Genomic DNA, 23,041 nt, shown 5'->3' with positions numbered 1-23,041 from the left:
TCCTGCGAACTACATGAAAACTCCAGCAGGAAGACCAGTGTTAGAGGGAAGTGTGTCATACCGAGGCTGCAGCCCCACTCCAGTTACTGGTACAGACAGCCTCCCTCATAGACACACAACAGGTGAGGACTCTGCTGGCCCCATGGCCTTACAGTCTCCCAGAGCTATCCAGATGTTCTGACACTCTGAGCTGGCCCTTAGAGACCCCCACACCCCTTTTCTGCCAGGCCATTTCACCTGTTCTCCAGCTAATCCAGCTTGATCCTCACTAGTGATAGCACACCTGTCCCCACTTCAGTTGCTGCACCATGGACACACAGCTCCTTCAACCCACAGTCTGACTCCAGTTGCTGCCGTCATGTCCCCATATGGACACAGAATACAGAGCCCTCACCCAGTTAGAAAGGAATTTAATAAGGACACAGGATAGATTGTGCTGATCAGGTGCAGGGCAGTGACAGACAAGCGTACTGACGAGCCAACTATTTATACATAACTAGCCCTCTATTTCCCATGCTTGTTCCCCAAATCACCTAAATCCCTCCCTTTTTCCACCCATGATTCCTCCCCTGAACAAATATTGTGCAATCTCAAAATGTTCTTCTGCTGCATCCCCTGATGTGTGTCACACTCCTAGACAACAATCCTCCTTAGCCCAAAAGGTGACCTGGAGAGCTCTGAGATACACAGACTCACAGGATGGTTGGCATTGAAGTGACATCTGGAGGTTCTCTGGCCCACCTCCCTGCTCAAGCAAGGCCACCTGGAGCAGGCTGCCCAGGATTGTGTCTAGATGGTTTTTTACTATCTGCAGGGATGGAGACCACAACCTCCCTGGGCAACCCTCACAGTAAAAAAGTGTTTCCCGATGTTCAGAAGAAACCCTCTGTGTTTCAGTTTGTGCCCATTGCCTCCTGTCCTGACACTGGGCACCACTGAAAAGAGCCTGGCCCTGTCATCTTTATACCCTCCTTTCAGGTGTTTATAAACATTGACAAGATCTGTCTCCAAGAGAAAGACATTGTGATGGAATTTGCTCCTGGCCAGAGGGACTGATGGCTCTGCAAACACAGCCCTGGGAGGGGCCCAGACAGCTGTTCATTCCTCAGGAGTCCCTCAGTTGGGTTCCTATCTCCCGTTGTGGCCCTGTGCAGCTCTAGGTTTGTGCAGATGGGCCTTTGATGGGCTGATGGCTCCGATGATGGCCCTGGGAGTAGCCAGTCAGGGCATTATTTGGGCTTCCCTTCCCACCACTGTCTGTGTGTGCTCCTTTGTGGGTGTGCAGCCTGGGCTGGAGAAGTTGCTTTAGTCTGCATGATGCTTAAAGATGCCTCTTCACTGGCCTGCAGCTACGTTTAGACAGCTCAACAGGGCCAGCCTGCAGAAACCCGGCACTAGCCCCATCCTGCTGCCTAAAATGACATTTCCAGCCAGAACTAACTACAGACATTGGTTTTTCCTTATGCTGTCACACAGATACACGATGTTTTGTGCCTTGAAGAGAACCTGTCTAGTGCCAGTAACATACTTCATTTAAGGGGGTGGGGGGGGGACAACAGACAGTGGAAAGCAGAAGCCTGTGCCTTCTCATTTGTTGGGATTATGTGGAGCAGTCTGAGAAAAGCAGGCATGGAAAAAGTCACAGTGCTCTCAGCTAAACTGGGAGGCAGGAAAAGGGTCTGGCTGCGGTCTGTTCAAACTAGCTTGACAAATCCAAACCAGGCATCCCCTATAACATTCCTCTGCTGCTGTATGTCTGGGAAAGACAACATGAAAGGCAAACATCTCCACATGCGGAAAGAGCAACTGGAAGACCTGCCTCTGTTACAGCGGTGGTCCTCAGCCCCCGGGCTGGATGTGAAAAATTGTAGCCAAGGCAAGTGTTTGGCATAGCAGGTTGCCTGGGTTTGGGGAAAAAAAAAAAACAACCACCAACCTTTCTACAAGGACAGGTGGGCTGCATGTGGGCTCGGGGGTAGCGGAAGCATACCCAGGAGAAAAGGCTTGCTGCTAACACCGGGATGTGCAGGGAGGGGGCATGCATGCCTCCCATGCCCCACGTCCTTTTGTGTCCAACTCAGATGTGCAAGGGGCAAGCTGGGGCAGCGCAGGACTTTGGTGTTGGGCAGGTGTTGAAGGGCTTTTGCAAAAGCCATGCTCTGCCATGAGAGCAGCAGTCAGCTATCAACAGCCCCAGCTGGGAACAAAAATGGATGCTCCTGACACATGCTAAACCCTGGTATGCAGGAGGTTGTAATGTGGAAGCAATTACTGCCTCAATGAAAGCATAGATATGCCTTTTATGAGTTCCCAGGGCTGAATTACACAGGAGCTGAAGACCTGCTTGGAAACGCTTCTCAAATGGAGGGTTTGTGTCTGGTTTATGCCAGACAGCCTGAAATGTAAGACAATTTTTACCATGCCTGTGGACAATGGCTGATTTCATCTTAGCAGAGGAACCAAAAGCAAAGGTGGTTTGAGTCTGTGCAAAACTGAGGCATAAAGAGAGGGCTGGGAAGGTCCAACCCCCTGGTAAAGTTTGCTCTTCATGGGTGTCCCAGTGTGCACTAGCAGGGTGCAATCATAGCTGCTCCAGAAGAGAGTATTCAGAACTACTCAGTTTTCTGGAGAACTGCACAAAAAAACAGCTCACAGCTTCAGATGGGGTAGTTAAAATACAAGTAAAATCCTAGAGAAGGACAGATTTGAATGTGTAACAGCTAAAGCTGGCTGGCAGTGCCTTTGAGCTGTCGGGGGGTTGCAGTACCCAGGGGTGTTTTTATACCTGGACAGGGATGCTCCTCAACTTCCTGGCCAAGCACAGAGAGCTAGGTTGAAGCGGGGCAGTGTGGCATGCAGAACTGGGCCAGGCAAGGGAGGGCTGCATCTCCCCGCCACCCTGCAAGCAGGGACGTGCTGCTGCGGCTGGGAGCCTGTGGGTTGGTTTGCTTTGGCACGCATCCGATGTGGTGCCAGCTCACCGAAAACAAAAGGCAGCTTCCTTTCCTTGCCCAGTGGCTATTCCCTTTTCAGAGCTGCTCACGGCAGGGGACTCCCAGCCTAGGGAAATCGCCGCTGCTTTTCATGGCAAGAGCAGAACAAGTCCCACATAAGGTTTGACATTTTGCCCACTGTTAACACTCCCAAAATAGCCTGTAATGTGGGGAGAGGTGCATTGGGCTGGGAGCCTAATTTACCAGAAGTTTCAAGCATCTCCTTCCTGGTGATTTTCTTGTGATTCACAGTTTGCAATTGCCCATAAACTCCCCTCACTAGCAAGTGTCTTCACTGATCTTGCAGGTAAACTGCTGGGAGTTGCCCATCATGATTGCTGATGGAGCAGAAACTTGATGGTGGGTCCATGCCAGGGCAGTGCATTGACCCATCCCTGTGGTTCCTGCAGTGGCAGAGGAGAGTTTTGCCCATGCAGGTCAGCCAGCAGCGACCTGAAACACCAGGGGGAATTCTTACCCAGCTGCTGTTGAGGATGAGGTGGTGGTAGCATCCCATGCCACACACTGGGTGTCACAGTGTGGCTGTGGTCACATCTTTGAACTATTCTGTGCCCCAGCCTCACCAGGCAGCACCAAATCAAGAAAGAGGAGAAAAAGAAAAAGCCCTCAAACCATCAGGGCTATTGTGGCCAGCTCTGGGCAGGTCCAGGGCTTAGTGCCTTTTGGAAGAACTAGAGCAGCACACAAACCCTTTATTAAAACTAGGACTCCCAGCACAGTGACGGGAAAGGGGCTCAGCCTTCTTTTTGGTTTTCCTCCATGATTACAGGGCACAGGGATACTGAACAGAGTGCAAACAGCCAGGCCAGATCAGAGGGCAGGCGAACACGTGCTATGCTACCCATGTGTTAGTTGGGGAGCATGTGCTATGCTGTGAGTGCAGGGTGCATGCCTGCAATGCCACAGCTTTGTGTTAGGTGCATTGCACAAGTGCGTGCTATGCTGCAAGCATGTGCTCCTGAAATCCCCACTTAAAAATTACTGCCCCTTGGCAGTTTCACCTCCTGAGTCCCTGCTTAAGGCAGCACACACCTGTGTCAGCACTCAGAAGGTGGTCCTGCCGCTTTATAACCACCCAGGGCACTGCCGATGTTCCTGCCCTGGCATCCTCACCAAGGGACTGGTCACCATCTTTCCACTCAACTTTTTGCCACAACTCTCCTTCGTCTGTCTGTGATGGACACAAACCCAGCCACAAACCTCATCTATCCCCTCACCTCCAGCACAGCCTCTGCTACAGATGACAGCAGTTTGAGTGCTCTGACCTATACAGGGCTAAAGGAGCCAACAATGGCTCCTCCGACCAGTCCGTGGGCAAGGGGCAGGTTCAGCCACCTAGCTTGAGCCTGAGGGTGTCAGAGCACTGCCATGACATTGTCTTGCCACAGGTCAGGTGCCTCCAGTAAAGGAGGGAGATGCAGGGAACTCAAGTTACCAAGCTTAAAAATACAACCTGACCAAGGGTAGGGTTTTGCCCTTCTAGAATTACCTTTTCTTACGTGTAGGTTATACTGTACGTGAACAAGGTAAAGCCACTTGTGTCAGCATGGCTAAGCTTTAAAAACAAACAAACAAACAAACAAACCACCAAACCAAAATCAGGAACCTAGCATTTCGACTCCTTCAGAGCATCAGCAAAGCCTGAATAAGGCAGCTGAATTAAGACATGAACTTGCTCTGTCTCCATACAAGCCAGCAGAAAGCTAAGCTATCCCCCACTTGAGGTAACTCACCTTTCGGGCATCTGGGTGACTGGGCAGGAGTTTGCTGGCAGTTTGCTGGCAGTTTGCTGGCCTGCAAGGTACCATGGAGACATGCACTTGTGCTTAGCTACCCAGTTCTGTAAAAAAACAACTTAGCATAAAGCAGCTTCTATGCATGTTTTCAGCCTAGCAGGTTTTATCCTGGTTTTCTATCAGGAAAAAACTAGCAGGTTTTCCACCAAGGTGCAAGGAGCTAGTCAAAGATAAGGATGACCTGACTGCAGGCTTAAGGGAAAATGGTTTCTCAGGTTACCAACCCACTTGTGTTCTCCTGTTTCAGCTAGTTTGTCCCCAGAACACCTTCCTGGGGGTGGGGGGCAGCACTAGCTGGTGGTACAAAGGGCAGGGCCTCCTCTATTGATCCATTCTGAAATCATTAACTCACACAGCACAGGCAAAGAGGCACACAAGTATCCAGACCCTGCTGTCTCTATGCCATGCTCCCAGAGCATCTCCCTTGCAGTCCATGGGCAGGCTCAGGCATCACTCCTGTTCCCTGTCCCTACACCGGCTTTACCCTAAACTGCATACACACCGTCTACAGGACTTCAAGAGGAGCAAACCAAAACCTGCCCCTTACCCAGGTGATGACAGCCCTGCCACCCTGCAGCCCTCCAAGTCTATGCCCTGTGGTAACAGTGCACCCGGCTCTTTGCTGCTTGCCTACTGATTGCATGGCTCAGAACCCCAGATTCCCACTGACAGACTAAGATGACCCTGGGGGGAGTGTTGTTTATAAGAAAACATTTAATCAGAGAAGACAAAAGCTCACTTCTTATCCTTCTAGCATAGAAGTTTCAAACTGTTCAAAGCTGCGGCAGCTGCATGTACAACTATCCCCACAAGTTCATTAAACATCATTTGCCTCGATGCCTTGGCAAATAGGAATTGTTCTGCATTAGTAGGAGGTAAGAATGACCAAGCCCTAGAAGGCAGGTTAGCATCATGGGCTAATCCAGCTCAGGTTTTGTAAGAGGGCCAGGCTGACAGAGAGATGAAAACCCGTACAGGCTACACCAAGCTCCACAGCTCTCAAGACATTTTCAGTATCTATACAGACAGTATCATAGCCATAGGGATGATGGGTGACATAATTTTTATAAACCTACTGTTAATTCCCCAAATGAGACAGCACCGGAGACCCCTTTGGAATGCAGGAGGAATTGCCACCTGCATTACATCTGAAACTCAAATTTAAATTCCAGTTTCCATCAAGCTGCATTTCTTCTCATGTGGCAGGGACTATGCCTTTCACGCCCATCGGGCCTGTCCTGCCAAGTCACAAACAGGTCCAGCATTAAGTCTGAACCTCGGCCGTGTGCATGCATCCCCCACTTTGTGCCCTGCCCTCACTGAAGCAGGCAGGGAAATGAATATAATGTGTTGAACTGGAGAAAGAACCTATTTCTGGAGACGTTGTCCCTGTTTGCAGTCAAGCCCGTGTGCGCACACACGTGGCATCTGTATACTGGCTCCCCAGACCGTGCTGGCTTGAGGTCCTGAAGAGCTCTGTCAACCATGCTTGTGCTGCTCCTGCCTTTAGTTACAAATGGCTTTCATAGCCATTAATAAGTGGGAGATAGAAGCTCCAAGTTCCTTAATAAAGTTTATTTAATCATAACTATGCTTAGGAAAATACACTTGTAAGGGTTAATATAATGCAATTTAGTTTAACTTTATACTACATTTTGAACAAAAGACTTCTTATACATGTTTTAGGTAAAAACAGGATGTATGATCTGGCTTGTTTTACATCTATTACAAATGTAGAAAAGACTGTCATGCACTACAGTAGAGAGAGCATGAAAAAAAAATTACCTTTGGTTTAATTCAGAGAATACAAGTATTGCACTGTAAAAGCTCAAACATGGTGCAACTAAACATCATAAACAAGTTTCCATGCCAGCTTACAAAAGTTTGTTAGCTAGTGTAATTTTAGAAGGGGAAAATATATGTACACATAAAACAATTCCATTAGCTATTTGGATTCTGTTAATATTGAATGCACGCCACATATCTACACAACTGACATTCAAGAAAACTCTTGAATTTGATTTAATACCTTTCAGCTACATTAAATCTGTTGAAATCAATGACGTTACCATATCTTAACTGGCCTGTCAGTTGTTAAACATTCTTCTTTTAAGTGACTAAAGTTCCATCCTAGATCATCAAAATCCAGAAATACCAATTACAATACCATGGATTATTAATGCCTAGCTACCCACTTCTAGACCATTCCTCAGGGCAGTTACTTTGAATGTATAGATTCATACAGCAAAAGCCCAAAACACCACGTTGCTCAACCGAGGGCTGGCAGTGTAGGAGTATCAGTGTGCTAATCCTTTCAACCACATACTGGAGGTTGAACACTCGTACAAGTATTATTGCCAATAAACACAAAAACGCTAGCATTGGCAAAACCAACACAAAATAATTTAAGAATATTGAAAAAGAACAACAACAACAAAAAAAAGGCATTGTTTAACGGGAGATACAGCAATGTAAGACCCACCATATATGGTGGGTTATCTGACCTGCACTCCCCCTCAAATACTTAATATTAGCAACGTCTAACATTTTAGGTACACATAATGCATTACATCCTTGCTGTTTTACCATAACATACTCCCTAACGTTGGTCTTAACCAAGCAGAGAATTCCAACACAGTTCTGCGCCAACATTAGGTATTTCAGGACATTGTTGATGGGTCTCGGATAGAAAGAATCAACATTCCTTCTTCTTAATATGTTAATAATTTATTTTCAGTTTCTAATCTCGTGGTAAGAAACACTGCCGAACAGGAGCTGACCATCATCCTCAAAGAGTTCTTGTCAGATGAAGCATTGAAACCTTGACCACTTCACCGAAATGTGCAGCAGAGTATCTGAGAGAACCACATCTTTGTTTTTATCTCATAGACAGAGATTTAAAGTCAGTCAACACCATTATTTTCATTCAAAAACAAACCAGAAAAAATATCAGGACAGTCCACAAGTTTATTTGAACACAGCTAAAGTCCTTGAAGTCTCTCACAAGACGGCAAAGGCTCTTTGCAAGGGTATGAAGGGAGCTATAAAACCTCTACACAGTCCTGGAATTCCCAGCATCTGCTCACATCGCTCACAAATGGTGGCAACATTTATATATAAAGGAAACACTATTATGAAGAAAAAAAAATACATCTAAGTCTATTACAACTGGTTGTTTAGGAAAACAATTCAACTAGGTTTATTTTCTTAATGTTTAACATAAATATAGTTGCAACTTGATCTTCAGTTGACAATGATTGTCGCAGCCAAGGTAAGGATTGAACACTATCTAAGCAAACAAAAACTCACTATACATTATACAATTGATTTCTGCCACGAGGGATGCCTTCCCTCTCAAATCTTTGGCCTCCTATTACCAATCTCTCCCAAAAGCAGAAGCAATGTAGCATTGTTGCTCTCTATTCATTCAAGGCAATGGGTTTGTTTGGAGGGGAAGATGCTGTGGGGACATGCAGAGAATAGGGTTTATTCCAGAGTTACATTGAGAGTATTTGCCATAAAGTGCTCTGACAAATAGTGTCTGAGCTCCTCAACTCCACTCTCCAAATAACACCTGCCTCCAAATTTGCTTCTTTGGAGCTGACAACCAGAGAAGCTGTCCCCAACTGTTCCCACTGGAAAGGCAGCTGACAGAAGAGTGCACAGATGGGACTGAAGGGTTTTGTTTTTTCCCTGCTGGTTTGGACTGTGTTTACATTTTGCCACTGGTTGGCTACAAGCAGTAAGTATGCAATCTCTCTTGTGTTTGTGTGTGCCATAAATTAAACCTGTTCAGAATTTAAAAATCCTGGTATGACACAGAGACTGGAGATGACAATCTGATCACCTACGTGTTTCTCTCTGCATGGAAGCCGGATGACTTTATTAAATGCAACCTGAATGAATAAGGAGCAGGAATTCCTACAGTTTTTAATGCCAGGTTTGTTGCTTACCAGTTGATTTATCTGTTTTTTTGGCGTGGGGGATGTTAGATGAACCATACTTCTATCACTGGTACTATTTTATTTATTTTAAGCTCATGGAGTTTGACCGCTGTCCATCACGGAAAGGAAAAGGAGAGGAAAAAAGAAGATCTGGACTTGCAGAAGCTGCAGACCCTTTCCACTGAGAGTGAGTATTTTCCTGTCTGGTGATCCCAAATTACAATTTATTACTCTGTATGTGTATTCAAAACATCAGAAGTGGCATTTCCATGATAAATCCTATAGTGTTTTGAAACTGCATTGGTATCCTTTTGCTCAAGAACTATACAATTTTAAAGTCAGTCAAAAATATATAGCCAAGCAATTAATAATTTCATGCACAACTAATAATACCCCAGGAAAACAAGAAAAATCTGCAGTAAAGAGCATCACAGAAAACTGTCACAGAAAACTGTCCCATGGTAAGCAACGAATCTGAACATTTCCAAATAAAAAAAAAAAACTTACACAAGCAAAATCAAACATGCATATATAAAGTGTACATGTACTGCACAAGCGCTATTCCTAAAGGATTAAACTGCATAGGTAAAAATCAAAAACAATGTGCAATATTTTAAGCTCTTAAAGCACAATCAAAAAAAAAAAAGCAGAAATTAAAAATAATAAACTTGCTCCCCCACAACAAAGCCAATTACATATCATAGTCATTAAGATATTAATCAAAACAGCGATTCTCCAATCAAAAGTTGGAAGGACTACTCCCAAATCTTGGCTCACCATTCACGCTTAGGGGATCTGAAATGTACGTTCACAATTATCTTAAACAGTTATGTTCATCACTAGCCAACTTTGATTTCTTTTACAAAGTGCTCTTTATGTAATAGAAGCTATCTTCCTGGTAGAAAAACCATCAAGTAGTTTAACACTTTGAACATCAAGACACATAGAGAACTAATAAAAAAAAGGGGAAGGGAATTGGGGAGAGAGAGGAGGAGTTGGCTGCTAGAACAAAAAGCAACTAATGCCAATGGCTCTATAAACATCCAACTTGTGTATTGTTAGCTACAGTCTTGTTCCTAAAACTCAATTTATAAAAGAATTGCATAAGCTAATATACTAGAAGCTTACACTGACTTTACAGGACACAGCCTCATACACCCCATCTGCCTTCTCTAATGAAGAGATCCAATAATTAATGAGTTCACCATTACACAGAAAAGTGTCCAAAATATTTTCAACTTAAAAACCAAACCAATGCAGACACTAAAGCAAACCGTGCTTAAAAAAAAAAAAATAAATCTACAATATCTGTACATAAACTGTATAAGATCGTACAAAAGAAGATTCCCCCAAACCACAGCTATTTCTACTCCTGACCTTTTGTTGCCTTCTCAAGATAATACACATTGACTAAGTGGCGATTGAGGTGCTTGCTGTATTCACCTTCCTTTTTAAATGAGCGGTCACAAAAAATGCACACATAGTTCTCCCTGGCGACTGCAGTGTCTGCAGCTCCTTGTGATGTCTTTGGACTTGTTTCTTCTTGTACAGAGCGAGCGCCATTTAACCCCGAGTCATCGCTTCCTTCTGATATGTTGTCACTTATGTCGCTGCCTTCGTGGCTGTGGATGCCCTCATCCTCATCCATTTCCTGAGATTCATTCACTGCTGTGTTATCCGGAGATGATAAGGCCAGAGCTACTTGAGGGCTTTGCATACACCCTTCTGGGGGCGCAGGTGCCGGCACGGCATCTCCTGCTGGCTCTGTCACTGGCAGGCACGTCTTGGTCAGGTCCAGTAGGTCTGAGTTACTCACAGTTTCTGCCATGAAGGTTTCCTCTGGCTCCTTCTCAGGCGCCAGATCTGGTACCACATCCATGGGCACATCCAAGCCCTTTTCAGAAGACACTGCATGGGAAGATTCCTCAGAGCAAGTGCCTTCCCCTCTGTCCGGCTTTCTCTCCTCCTCTTTTTCACCAACAGCCTCTTCGCTCTCTGTTGCTGCAGCAGGCATTTCTTGGTCCTCTACCTCAGCTTCTGTGTTTGCATCCTGAGCTGGCAGACAAAGCTGCCCTGGGTCTTCTACACAGCCTCCTTTGGCATCAGCGCTCTCCCCCTTGAGAGCATGACTACCATCGTCGTTTAATGCCGCTGTGTCAGTGGGATCTTGCTCCTTCTGGTCACTGCTCTCAGCGTCAGGCTTCACACATCCATCTTCTTCTGTGATATGACGCTCATCTGGCATCTCCTCTTCCTCGATCTTCTCCTGATCGAGTTTACTGCTTTTCTTACTGTGCTTATTTTTCAGAGCTTTCTTTTTTCTGTTTTTCTTGAGGCAAGAATTTTGCTTTTTAGGCTCCTCCTCTGGTACAATGTCACTTTTTTGAGCTTCCTGGCAGTCTCTGGGTTTAGCTTCCACTTTCTTTTTCTTTTTTGTTACTGTTGAGGTATCATTTGCAGGCTCTTGCTTTGAGGAAGTTACTTCAGCCTCTGCCTTTCTTTTGATCTTCTTTGTTTTACATGTTTTCTCAGTATTTTTCTCAGTTTTAATATCCACCTCCTTGTTTTCTGAAGCTGATTTCCGACTTCTGGTTGTCACCTGACCTGCAGAAACATTGTTCGTCGGCTTCTTTTCCTTTGCCAAATTATCTTTTTTCTCCACTTTCACAATTTTCTCAGTTTTCTTTGCAGCTGAATCCCCTTTAGTTTGTTCCTTCTCTGCTTTGTCATTAATGCTCTCAGAAAAGTCAGCTTCACTCTTTTTAGTCCGTAGCTTTACCTTTGAAACATCCATGGTGATGTCAGAACAATCAGGATGCCTGGATTTGATGTGATACTGCAGGTTACATTTTTTAGATGCTGCATAATCACAAACAGGACAGAGAAACTGGCGCGGATTGACGTGGAGCTCAACGTGCTTTTTGAAATTGCTGCGGTCAGCTGTTTTGTAGTCACAGTGTGGGCAGGTCAGAGGCTTCGGCCCATTGTGAACCTGCCTTGCATGACGAGTTACTTCATGCTGGTTTGAGGCCACATAGCTGCACTGATCACATTTGAATGGCTTCTCACCTAAGGAAGGAAGGGTGGAAGGGAATGATGGTGATTATTAAGCATGGGGGGGGGGGGGGGGGGCAATCACTTCCCACTAATACAGATACAGAAATATGAAACTCAAAAAGAAAAAAAAATATCCATGCGCCTTTAAAATTAAGTGAAGTCAACATAAGAAATCCACGTATCACAAACACATTCACAAGACACTAGGAACAAAATACAAAAAAAGAGAGAAGGGTGAGGGTTGGGAGGAAGGGGATCCAAAACCAAACAAGCAGTAACAACGTCACAGGTTCTGGCTATGCATACATACCGGCAGAGATCTCTCTACAGTAATATTAGCAAATGGAATCCATACCCAACTGGTCCATTGAATGCATTGTAGAAAAATGGAAATGTAACATTTGATGAATAGCAGTTTCACACAAACGTTTCAAAAAAGTCCAACTTTACACAGATTTAGCATACTTCATGTTTGCATTGAAAAGGAAATGAGGGAAAAGAAGCTAGCAAAAACCAAAGCACGTGAAAGGGGCACGCTGCTCAGATGATCTTTACCTCTGATAATTCAGTTCACTGTTATGGTGTCTCAAACACATGATGTACTGGCTGCAGGCTACTCTTGGCAAGCCAACCAGATGCAGTCCAAAGCCATCATGTTACTACTGAAATTTGCGTTTACAGTTGTGCAATGACTCTTGCAGAAGTGTTCCTGAAATGTTCTGCCTTAGTGCATGCCACTGCAGAAGTGGCTTTCAATTTACACTTCAAAGCAAATAGGAAAAACACTTCTAGCGCAACGACTCAAGTCCAGAAATACTTCGAGAACATCTGTGCATGTGCAAATTCAGCTGAGGAATTTGGGATGCTCCTGAGCTCCGAACCAGCATCTCAAAACTGATCTGCAGAACTAATGCACGCCAATTCCTAAGTATGCTGAAAATCCACTCCAGCCCCTTCTGCTCATGGTACAATAGTACTTCTCCCACCCCTGCAACCTGCTGCCTCAACACTGCCCGTACTCATGCTGCTCCTCTGCAGCACGACTCAGGAGACCAGAGCAGCCTGCAGCGAAGATGAAGTCACTATGACTGTGGTGTCTGTGTGTTAGCCACAGGGCTGATCTGCAACGCCCTCACAAACTCTGTTAAAAGGCCATGCTGCCTCCCTGGCAGCAAGTATGAGGACGCTTGTTTAAGAGTCTAAATCATTTCACGTCTGCCTGCAGCATCTCTTTATTATTTAAAGAAGGGTTACTTTGCTTCCCTATCATCTTCAGCCTGTCTTCTTTCCTTCCTTCCTGGTGACATATTCTGCAAGTTTAAGCTTGATGTGCTTCACTGTTCATCCTTCTCTCAAGTATGGACCTTTATCACCTATACTTCAAGGAACATGTTACACAGAGCGAGGACAAGAACAGCCTCTCTCTTATGTACGTATGAACAAGCTGTTCGAACTGCATGGAGTGCTCACAAGGTAGCTGCAATAGGGTAACTCAAAGATTGTGTGTGAAGTTTGTGTCCATCACCTCTACTAAATTCAGGGGTTTTGTTGCACAAGTGGAAAGGACATGTACCGAGATGGCTAAGACTACAGCTGTGAAGTAGGTTCTAAACCAGTCGTTCACTATCTGACATTTGAAGAAAGGTCCAGCACCAGTTTGCCTTAAAAGACCACCCTGTGAACTGCAGGAGTCCAGAAAATGCCACAGAAAAGGTTCAGCTGCCTGGGCAATGCGGCATGGACATGCAAGAGAAGTTATGAGAGCTATTAATAAAACGCCCCTGATAGCAAGAGTCCCATGTGCACTCCCACTTCTATCAGCACAGCTCACACCCTCCCTCCCAGACCTTTGAGTCACGGGCCAAGGGCAGATCCCACTCCTCATCTCCTTCGGATTTGAGACTTCCTTGCACAGACAAAGGGAGAGTAAGATGTTCAGGAAACAGTTTCCAGGCTCAGTGCAGACCAAACCATTTCCAAATTTGCATTGAGCCCAGAGGTTCAGCCAAAAACTATTTTTTTTTCTGGAAGCGGAATACTTCATTCACAAAATTCTCAAACCAAAATATTTGCGTGTCGTTTTAAAGCTGGCTGTTTTTAATGGGTCCAAAACCCCCCTCCACTACAGTTTTGCCTGCCTTCTGGTTTCAATTAAAAGCCTCATATATTGAAATTGAAACAATTACTGTTCAGGAGACTTTCACTACTGTTTGCTAGGATTAGGAATTCACTTACATCTGGTCGATTCAGATATTAACAAACCAAACGCACAGACTGTGATCTACCTGAACTCCTCTACCAGGGTCACAAAGGACAACTGTCCTTGTGTCTAGCATGCCTACGCTGTTACAACTCACAAAAATGCTATTAATTCATTCAAAAAGAGATTCACAAGAGAGCAAATGTTTGTAACACCACAGCTTATGACCAGTAATGAGAAATAAAGGCTAGTGAAAACTGCTAATTTGTCTTTTAGTGTCTCAAGACCAAGTCACTTGTGAACACCCTCTGAGTTTGCTTTTTTTCTCCTGTGTGTCACCTTGCCACAAGCAGATGCTATTTTACATCTTCCTGTAATACTGACCAAAAGCTAAGGGTTCCCTCAGAACTCCTGGATGAGATGAAATTGCAGACATCACAGAGGACACTTTCAAATGCTCAAATCTTCCCAGATTCATTGATTTGGACTGAGTTATGGCAGCAGACAGAAGACATGAATCTGTTCATATATCATCACAATGTTGTATTTGCTACTAGATTACTAGGACTACTAGAGTAGCCCTATGAACCTCAGAATACACCTTGCAAAGTAAAAGGGAAAGAAAAAGATCTATACCCTGTTAGCACTTTTATTAATGACACTCTGCATTTCCTTAGCAGGTAAAGACAACCTTCCCTGTTAAAATAGGAGCTCAGGCTGTACTGGATGAGATGACATCTCACACAGAACTGGGCAGCCTGCTCTAGGTGGGCCCTGCTTGAGCAGGGGGGCTGAACCAGATGACCTCCAGAGGTCCCTTCCAACTTCAACCACGCTGTGATTCTGTGAACCACCCCCTTCTCCTGAGTCATGCTGCTGCCGCCCCTTACCAACCTGAGTGGGTGCGCATGTGCCTGGTTAAATGGGTCTTCTGAGAGCTGGAATAAGGACACATAGCACATTGATAGGGTCGCTCTCCTGTAAAAACAAACAGCATATTTGTTACTGAAACACAGCTGATTCCCAAACTTGGGTTGCTGAGCCACACATGTGAGGCTGTCACAGATCCCCAAGTTGTACTTGAGGGCACACTATATCTCAGCAAAGGGACACAGTGAGAAGCATATGCCCAAGCTGGACCAGTGCAACATGTCATCAATGTGTTATCAACGAGGGCAGTGAAGGGGCAGACTATAAGAGAGGCACACCATCATGTTCATCTGGGGTCAGACGGAAACCTCAGGGAAAAGGTGATGAGGACGGCCACCTTTAGGAAGCACTAAGCCACCAGAGCTGACTTTTGTACAGTATTTTTCTCCCAGCACTCAGAAGATGCACAAAAGATACAGACCCTGTAAGAAACCATGAATACTCTTGGTTCACATAACGCCTTACCTGAAACCTCCATGTTTAATCTGGATTAAGATGGAGAGCAACCATCCATTCAGCGTGGACCTCCATTTGTCAGAAGACAAGTGCAGATAGAGACTGGGTCTCTACTTCCAAAGTTTTATTGGCAGAGTGAAATTAGCTTGGAGCGTGGAAAAGCATGATGCCCTGCTCAGCGAAACTATGCTGCTAGCAAAAGCTCAAGTGTAGCAGCAACATTTATTTTGAAGATTCAAATCCCTCTGCCTGCAGAGTCGTCGTTTCTGGAGAACTAATGGAAACTAACCTGCCATAAACTAGGTCTCCACAAGGGACAGTTAGCTTGTGCAACTATCAGTATAATGATACTTGAAAATCCTTTTCAAGTGAAGACAAGCCTCAAATAAAGGCAGACAGTTTTAGAATTAGCAGCTGTTAGGCAGGTCCAGGTAAGTACCAGGGGTGTTTGCCCCAAGCTGCTAGCACAGCCAAGAGATCTAGGCGGCCTTGTCCGCACTTCAAGTTATAAAAACACTTTTTAGTCTCAGGTGGATACCCCCAACAGAAGAGGGAGTGAAGTTGGGAAGGGAAAATTAAGTTGGTGGTAATATTTACTCAGGTCACAGTCAGAATCACACTACAGCATTTTGCTACATCAGTTGAGGCATACAACCAACGTGCTCTCCAAATCACTGAGACCTGGATGTCAGCAAAAGCCCCGCATACAGGCCGTTTATTCACTTTCAGAGGCACAGCTCTATCGCAGCAGCAAAGACCTTCATTTGCCAGTATGTGATGTGAGGCTCCACTGCTGGCCTTTGCCGAAACAGCAGTAGAAGCAGTCTTTGTAATGCAGACTAATCCCACATTTCTTCCTCCCATCAAACATTTAGACTATCATTCTCTATTAAATCAGCAGTTTAAAGGTAAATTCACCCTAACAACCATAACCCCCCTCCCTTTCCAGTTAAAACAAGGCAGGAGATTGGTGCAATACACACAATAAGATTAAGTCATGTACAAGGGAGGGTTAGTCCTTTTGTTACGAAGAAATGGTTTTGTTTTTAAATGACTCCTTACAATCTGAAAATATGTGGCCAAAGGTCCTGGAATATTCAGTCATGTCTTCTTCCCATTACCTGAAATTTCATATCTTTAAAGTTACCTACAACGTTAGGAATGTGGAAAAGGCTTTCTTTCAGGTATTTTATACAGGGCACAGCAACAAAACGTACTGGATTTAAAGTATGATGAATGCAACTAATTTAAAATGTGTTATTGCCACTTGAGAATTAAATGCATGACTACACTGTAAGGGCTGTTTTATAAAATGCTATTCCCCAGAGGATTTTTATTGTAATTTTACAAGCTCATTATATGCAAACAAGCCACCAAAAAAACCTCTCCACAAGACACTTAACGAATAAGCCCCAACCTAGCAAAAGCTTAAGCAGGCACTTAACTCTATGCAAATGAACAGGCAGACCGACACCAGTGAACAAGTTTAAGATCATCTCTTTATAAAGCTTTTCTTGTAATGCCATTAAAAGTTATGTCTGCTTGAAACAAAACTGCTTCTATCAAACTTCCAACACAGCGGCAAGGAAGAAAGATCCCCCATGACAACCAAAATAAAAAAAGACAGCCCAAAGCTAAGCGGTGAACACTGCAACTGCCTGAAGTAGATGTCTTATTTATATAGCCCTGCAGATGATTTTCAATTAAGTTTTCTAGAAATTGCTTCTAACAAGTAAAAAGAAAAAAAAAATGAGAACAATGCTGCACTGTCTTGTACCTAGTACAGTTCCAGGATCAGTGGTGTGGATAGTTGATAGAGTAAGTCAAGTCAAAACTTGGTCTAACACATCTAATGAGCACCAACAAGTCCAGGTAGGTCTGTCCCTGACACAAAGGGTCCTTTCTGCCCAATGAACAGAGGAAGGGACGGCCCTGAACATCTCCAGCCACCCCCCCCTGCAGCAGATCGGTTCTTCCAGATGTAGCTTTCCCAGCTGACAAGCTTATGACCATCTGCAGGGTCCTTAAACCACCCCTCTGCCCAAGGTCCCCCATATTTGTCAGGAGCCTGCCACACAAGCACTATTGAGAGCTGCAAGGTACGTTCCAGTACACGATGGGTTCATGGACACCTGCTTTCCACCACGGATGCAAGCAACAGGCCAAGAAGATAACCTCTGCCTGCCTACTCGTGATCCCCAAACATGCAGAGGATAGGTGCTTCTCCCACCATGCAAGGTACCAGCATGCAGCCCCCTTCCCTGCTGCCGGCCACGTCTGGTATTTGTATGTGTCCTTAGTAAATCGATTCGGTTCACTAACCAGCAGAAAACCAACGTGGGGAGGAAGTAAGGATTATTTTACTGCCATTTTAGTGAGCTGAATCAACCAGTCCCAGGATACAGGGAGAAAACTGAGACTGCCTTTCTCCAGCACCAGCAGTGCATTTGATCTTGTGAAACTGTACTCCGCACAGAGTCAGTGTTTCAGAAAACTGGATGGCTCAAACACAGCAGAATCCAATTATCTGCAAGGAGGCATTTTCCCACACAGAAAAAGTCAGGTGAAGTACAAAAAATAGGAGAGAAAGAAAAGTATCCATCCAAAATTATTTAACCTACTAGCAATCAGGAAACCAAAGAAACAAAAAATTCCAACTTTCTTCCTAACATTCTGAACCCATAAAATAGGAAGAAAATGAAGTATGTATGTATCCCTCTCATTTTTTTCCCAACAAATATTTTTCTTAACTTTTAAATTAAAACTATATCCAAAGATATCTTAGTATCATTCAGACAGTTTAATGCCAGCAAAAACTTTTAGCCTGGTGTATAAATATACCTGCCATTAGCTTATTCATTCTTCCAATACTCTTCCTTTAGCTTCCACACTCTCTCCCACAAAAACGATGTTACTGGAATAAAGGCATATTCCTAAATCAGTCTACTAACGTATTTGAAAGATTTTTATCACGTGAGAACTGGCTGAAAGATCTTAACTTTTTAGTTAAGAGCTAGCAAAGAAACAACTACCGGGGTGGACTAAAAAATGCTGAAATCATAAGCATTATCACTCATTTCAGCTTAATTAAAATAATGAAAAGACATGGCAAACCAAAGAACCAGAAACCTTGATTGCACACTATTTTTAAAGAAGAAAAGAGGAACTGGACAATATCCTACATAGTTTAACATGCTTTTTTAAAAAATTTTAATCCAGTTGACTGATAAATTGGTCAAATGCAGTGGTAACAGAGCGCTTCCTCAGCAAACACACTTTCATGGTTAGTCCCTGTAAAACTCAACAAGAGCTTTCAGAGATCAGAGGGGGGACCTAATGTCATGTACAAACACAAGCACGGATGAATTTAAAGTCGAGACAAATGTAAAACAAGCACCACAGCATAGGCTCATATTTGGCCATGAGTTCCCCGGATGATTTATTTTGTTTTTCTCCTATTATTTTGTCATTTTTTTCCTGGTCTCTTTCCTGTTATCTCCCCCAATACACAGGAAGAAAACAAACTGGAAGATAAACCACACCATTTTCCTAACACCTCTCACAATAATCTTTGTTTACTTGTTTAGGAAAAAAATATTTAGACAGGACTGATTTTTAAATTGATGGTATCCTCTAAACAACAGCACGTGGCTATTGTTAAAAGAAGAGTATGTCTTAATGTACTAAAAATCCCAGCAGACCCTCCCAACCCTGTCAAAGCAGATGCTAAAGCATGCTGACGAACACAAACTTCTGCACACAAGCTCAAGCCCAGCCCCGAGGCCGCCCGAGTCCAGCCCTCCCCTTCCAGACAGCTGCAGACAACTGAACTGAAGCCTCCAGACCATTCGTCTCACTGCTAGGACAAAACATGACTTCAAAGGAGAAATTCCCCAGTGTTTTGCTCAGCTGGCACAGCTTACAATAAAGGGGAACCGAGTCAGGTCATCACGCTAGAAGATGGTTAGCAAGTCAGCCCTCTTCTCAGAAAGCCTTGACAAGGTAGTAATAAAAGCTTCTGGCAGCTGCAAGAAAGGTCTGAACTGCACTCCTGCTTCCACAGAAGAGATCAGGAGGCAAAGCAACTGCACCTCACTGCCCAGAGAGGTGAGGCAGCTACGTTGTCGCCTCCTAGAAAGGAGTCTCAAGTCTGGGTACGCTTCAGGTCTCCCCATGTGAGAGGCTGGCAAGGGTCTCCTGATAGAAAGCAAGGTATCTCCTAAAACACCTGCGGCCCCAGCTCACAGGACAGCAGCAACACTGAATGTCCTCCAATTCCACTTGGTATGAACCAGAGCAGAAAGGGGCCTCACGCTTTTCCTTGAGATTACGATTACAAACCGACGTTAGGAGAAGACAGGAAATCAGGCCAAAGACTCCCTTGAAGGCTTCCTTTAGGCCAGCAGAAGTATGTGTCTACTTCTGCCTACTGCAGTGATGCAGACCTTAGAAAAAACGAGGCCCCTGTACATTAAGAGGAATTCATTCACTGGGAACACAACACTTACTCCGACTTTGTAGATGCTGGATGGCTCTTCTGCATGTGTGTATCAGCTCTTTCTTCTCTGTAATTACAGCTTAGTCAAGTTTCAGTTCAGTCTGAAGGCACCATTTTCAAAACTACCCATGTGATTTAGGCACTTTTTGTCAACCTGCCTGTTTTGTTTTTACAGTACATCAGGCTTTTGTGTCATAGACCCTGACAGTCATCACTGGCACAATCTGTCATGCACTCTTCAAAAACCTGGCTTAAAATTACTCAACAGGATGCTCTTCATCTCCTCTTGGGCCCCTGACATTGAGAGATTTTCTCAGTCCCCTAGGACTGCAGGCTGGAGTTCAAACCAAATCCACCTTTCCATGAGGCTATAAACCTGGTAGCACCGAGAGGAGAGAGCGCAGAGCTTTATCGCTGTGGAACGAACTTTGGAAATAAGACTCTCGGCTTGCTCCATTCATCACAGTTTCTCAGTACTCCTACTACACTTAAAAAAGATGAAAGACTTACCTGTGTGAGTTCGAATATGTTGAATATAATTGTTCTTCCTGTCTGAAAAATAGGAGCATTGTGAGCAGGTATACACTTTCCTGGGAAAATGATTTCTTAGGTGTTTCTTCCAGTGATATTCACTGACGGTAGTATAAGTGCATATGGTACACTTGTAGACTCTCTCATTTTCCCCTGCTTTGTTGTGGTGCTTCAAGTGAGCCAGATAGTGATCATATCTGTTAGTGTTATAGCCACAACGATCACAACGGATCGGGCCCTTAGAGAAATCCACTTCTTCTGCAGTGCAAGAATCAGACTCCTTCACCTGGGCTTGCTTTTCTGCATTTTCTTCCACAAAGAATTTCTTAGCACTGTGAACCCTGATGTGATGCACAAACTCCTCTTCCGACTCTGCCTCATACTGGCAAGGCTTACAACGAAACGGCTTGCTCTTCAAGCTCTTACACTTGTCCTCTGTGCTTTCTGGAGTACCTGGTGCTTCCAATGAGACATCTTTGTCCACACCGGGAGTCTTAGGAGGGGGGCAAGCAGTTGCACCTTGGGTTTCCACACTAGGAACTTCCAGAGAGCTTAATTCCACATTTTCAGGTGCCTCACGGTCACTCTCTGCAGCCTGGGTATCTTCCATACCCTCTCCATCGCTGTCTGAGAAGTTGCTATCCCCCACCGTTGTCAGTTCTGCCATTTGCCTCTCTTCTCCAACCAGGTAATCGCAGCAGTTGCCATTGACTTCTCCCGTCAAGGCCACATTTGCCAGCATAATAAGCTGAGGAGCTGCCAGTTCAGCTTTAGAAAGGTCGTGTAAGTCATACATGTCGTTGGACAATGCCATACCAATATTAGCACTGCCAGGAAAGAGGCTGCTCCCACCCGACTGTCCCAGCACTTGAGTTGCCATGGCAGGGATTCTGTTGGAAGAGAAAAGAACACCTGTGAGCACCCGAGTTGCTGAAAAGCCACCTCTGCTTTGTGCTGTCCAAGCAGCCCTCCAGGCACCACTAGAAAATTAAACTTCTCTGCTGAGGCGCAGGGGCAGCGGGAGGCAGGACCCGGGGCGAGGGCTCCCCCACTACCACCGACCCCGCTCGGCCTCGGGGGGCGGGTGGGGGTCCCTGTTCTCTCCCGAAAGGCCTGTGTGGTTCCGCCCTACGTGCGGTGCAGGATCCCACCCTGTGGAGGCCGGGCGGGGGAGAGCACTGACAGCGGGGTCCCACGGCCTCGGTCCCGCAGGGCCCGGGGCGGTTCGCCGGGCCGGCTGGCAGCGCTGCCCGCTCCCACGGGGGCCGCGGGACCCACCAGCTCCCGCGAGGCCCCGCCATGTCAGACACCGGGGGCGGCGCAGGCGCCCGCGGGTGGGTGCTGAGGCCGCCGGGCCCCGCCGAGGGCCCCCGCCCGGCTGCCGGCTGCCCGAGGGACCCCGCCGGGCCCAAGGCCGCCAACAAAAGGGGGCGGCCCGGCCCGGCCGCCGCCCCCACCGCGGCCCGGCGCACATCCGCCGCGGGAGGCGGGGGAGGCGGCCGAGGGAGCCGGGCCGGGCCGTGCCCCCGCCGCCGCCGCCCTCCCTCCCTGCCAGGCATGCGGCCATTTTCTGCCTGCCCACACAAAGCGGCCCTCCCCGCGCCGCCCGCCGCCGCCCCCGGCCCGCCCGCCGCCGCCGAGGGGGCCCGGCCGGGCACGGCCACCCCGCCGCTCCCCCTGCCGCCAGCCCGCGGGGACGGGAGGCGAGGCAAGGGCTTGGCTTCTTCCTCCCCCCCGCGGCGGGCAGGGCAGGGCAGCGGCGCCGGAGCGGGGGAGTGGGGTGGGGGAAACCGGCTCGGTACCGGCAAGGTCACGGCGGCGAGAGGGCGAGAGGCGCCCCGGGCCTCCGCCCCGGGCCCACGGCCTGGGGCTGCGCCCGGCCCGGCCCGGCCCGCCCGGCGACGGCATCGCCTTCCGGCGGCGGCGAGGCCCGGCGAGCGCCCCCGCGGACGGCACGGCGCCGGCGGCGGCCGCGGCTCCTTAGCCGTGGTGCTGATCCCCCCCCCCCCCCCCCCGCCCCGCCGGGCCCGGCTGCCCCCGCCCGCCCGCCCGCCCGCCCGCCCGCCGGCCGCAGATCAGCCCTGGACAGCGCCTCTCGCCCGGCCCGGCCCGGCCCGACCCGGCCCGGCCCGGCCCGGCCCGGCCCAGCCGCCTCCCCACCACCACCCCCCGGGCCCGGGCCCCGCCGCACTCACCGGCGGCGCGGGGCCGCCCGGCCGCGCGGCTGCTGCGGGGCGCGGGGCGGTGCGCGCGGGGCCGGGCGCGCGCGAGGCGGGGAGGCGCTGCTGGCGGCGGCGGCGGCGGCGGGGCGGGAGGCGCCGCGCATTCCAGCACACAGCGCGCAGCGGCGGCCCCGCCCCGCCCCGCCCGCCCCCACCGGTGCCGCGCGCCCCGCCCCGCCCCCCCCCGCGCCATGGGGTGACCCGAGGGCGGGGGGTGGCGGCGGGAGACCGGGCTGCCGCAGCCGTAGCGGCCCCGGCGGCGGTGGGGTGCGGGGGGGTCACACGGGGGAGGGGGGCCCGGGCAGGGCGGAGGCCCCCCCCCCCCCGGCGGTGGCGTCCGTGGCCTCCACCCGCGGAGAAGGTCCGTTCCCGGGGGCAGCGGGGGCCTGTCGG

At 47.4% G+C, this 23,041-nt stretch overlaps 1 protein-coding gene across 2 annotated transcripts; it reads right to left on the bottom strand.

Moving 5' to 3' along the window:
* Positions 1-6,364: 6,364 nt before the first annotated feature.
* Positions 6,365-22,678, bottom strand: REST (RE1 silencing transcription factor). 2 transcript variants are annotated; one of them, XM_074823060.1, is made up of 4 exons: positions 22,622-22,678; positions 20,406-21,316; positions 14,906-14,989; positions 6,365-11,823 (listed from the first exon to the last, which is right to left on the bottom strand). In XM_074823060.1, the coding sequence occupies exons 2-4, from the start codon at positions 21,304-21,306 to the stop codon at positions 10,121-10,123; spliced, it is 2,688 nt and encodes an 895-aa protein (XP_074679161.1). In that variant the 5' UTR covers positions 21,307-21,316; positions 22,622-22,678; the 3' UTR covers positions 6,365-10,120. The 2 variants fall into 2 exon arrangements, with proteins under 2 accessions (XP_074679161.1, XP_074679162.1); XM_074823061.1 differs by lacking the exon at positions 14,906-14,989.
* Between the last annotated feature and the right edge of the window lie 363 nt (positions 22,679-23,041).

This window comes from Strix aluco, chromosome 4 (genome assembly GCF_031877795.1).
Source record: "Strix aluco isolate bStrAlu1 chromosome 4, bStrAlu1.hap1, whole genome shotgun sequence".
NCBI lineage: Eukaryota > Metazoa > Chordata > Aves > Strigiformes > Strigidae > Strix > Strix aluco.
The sequence above is the reverse complement of the archived record's forward strand: the minus strand, read 5'-3'. Positions and strand labels throughout refer to the sequence as shown.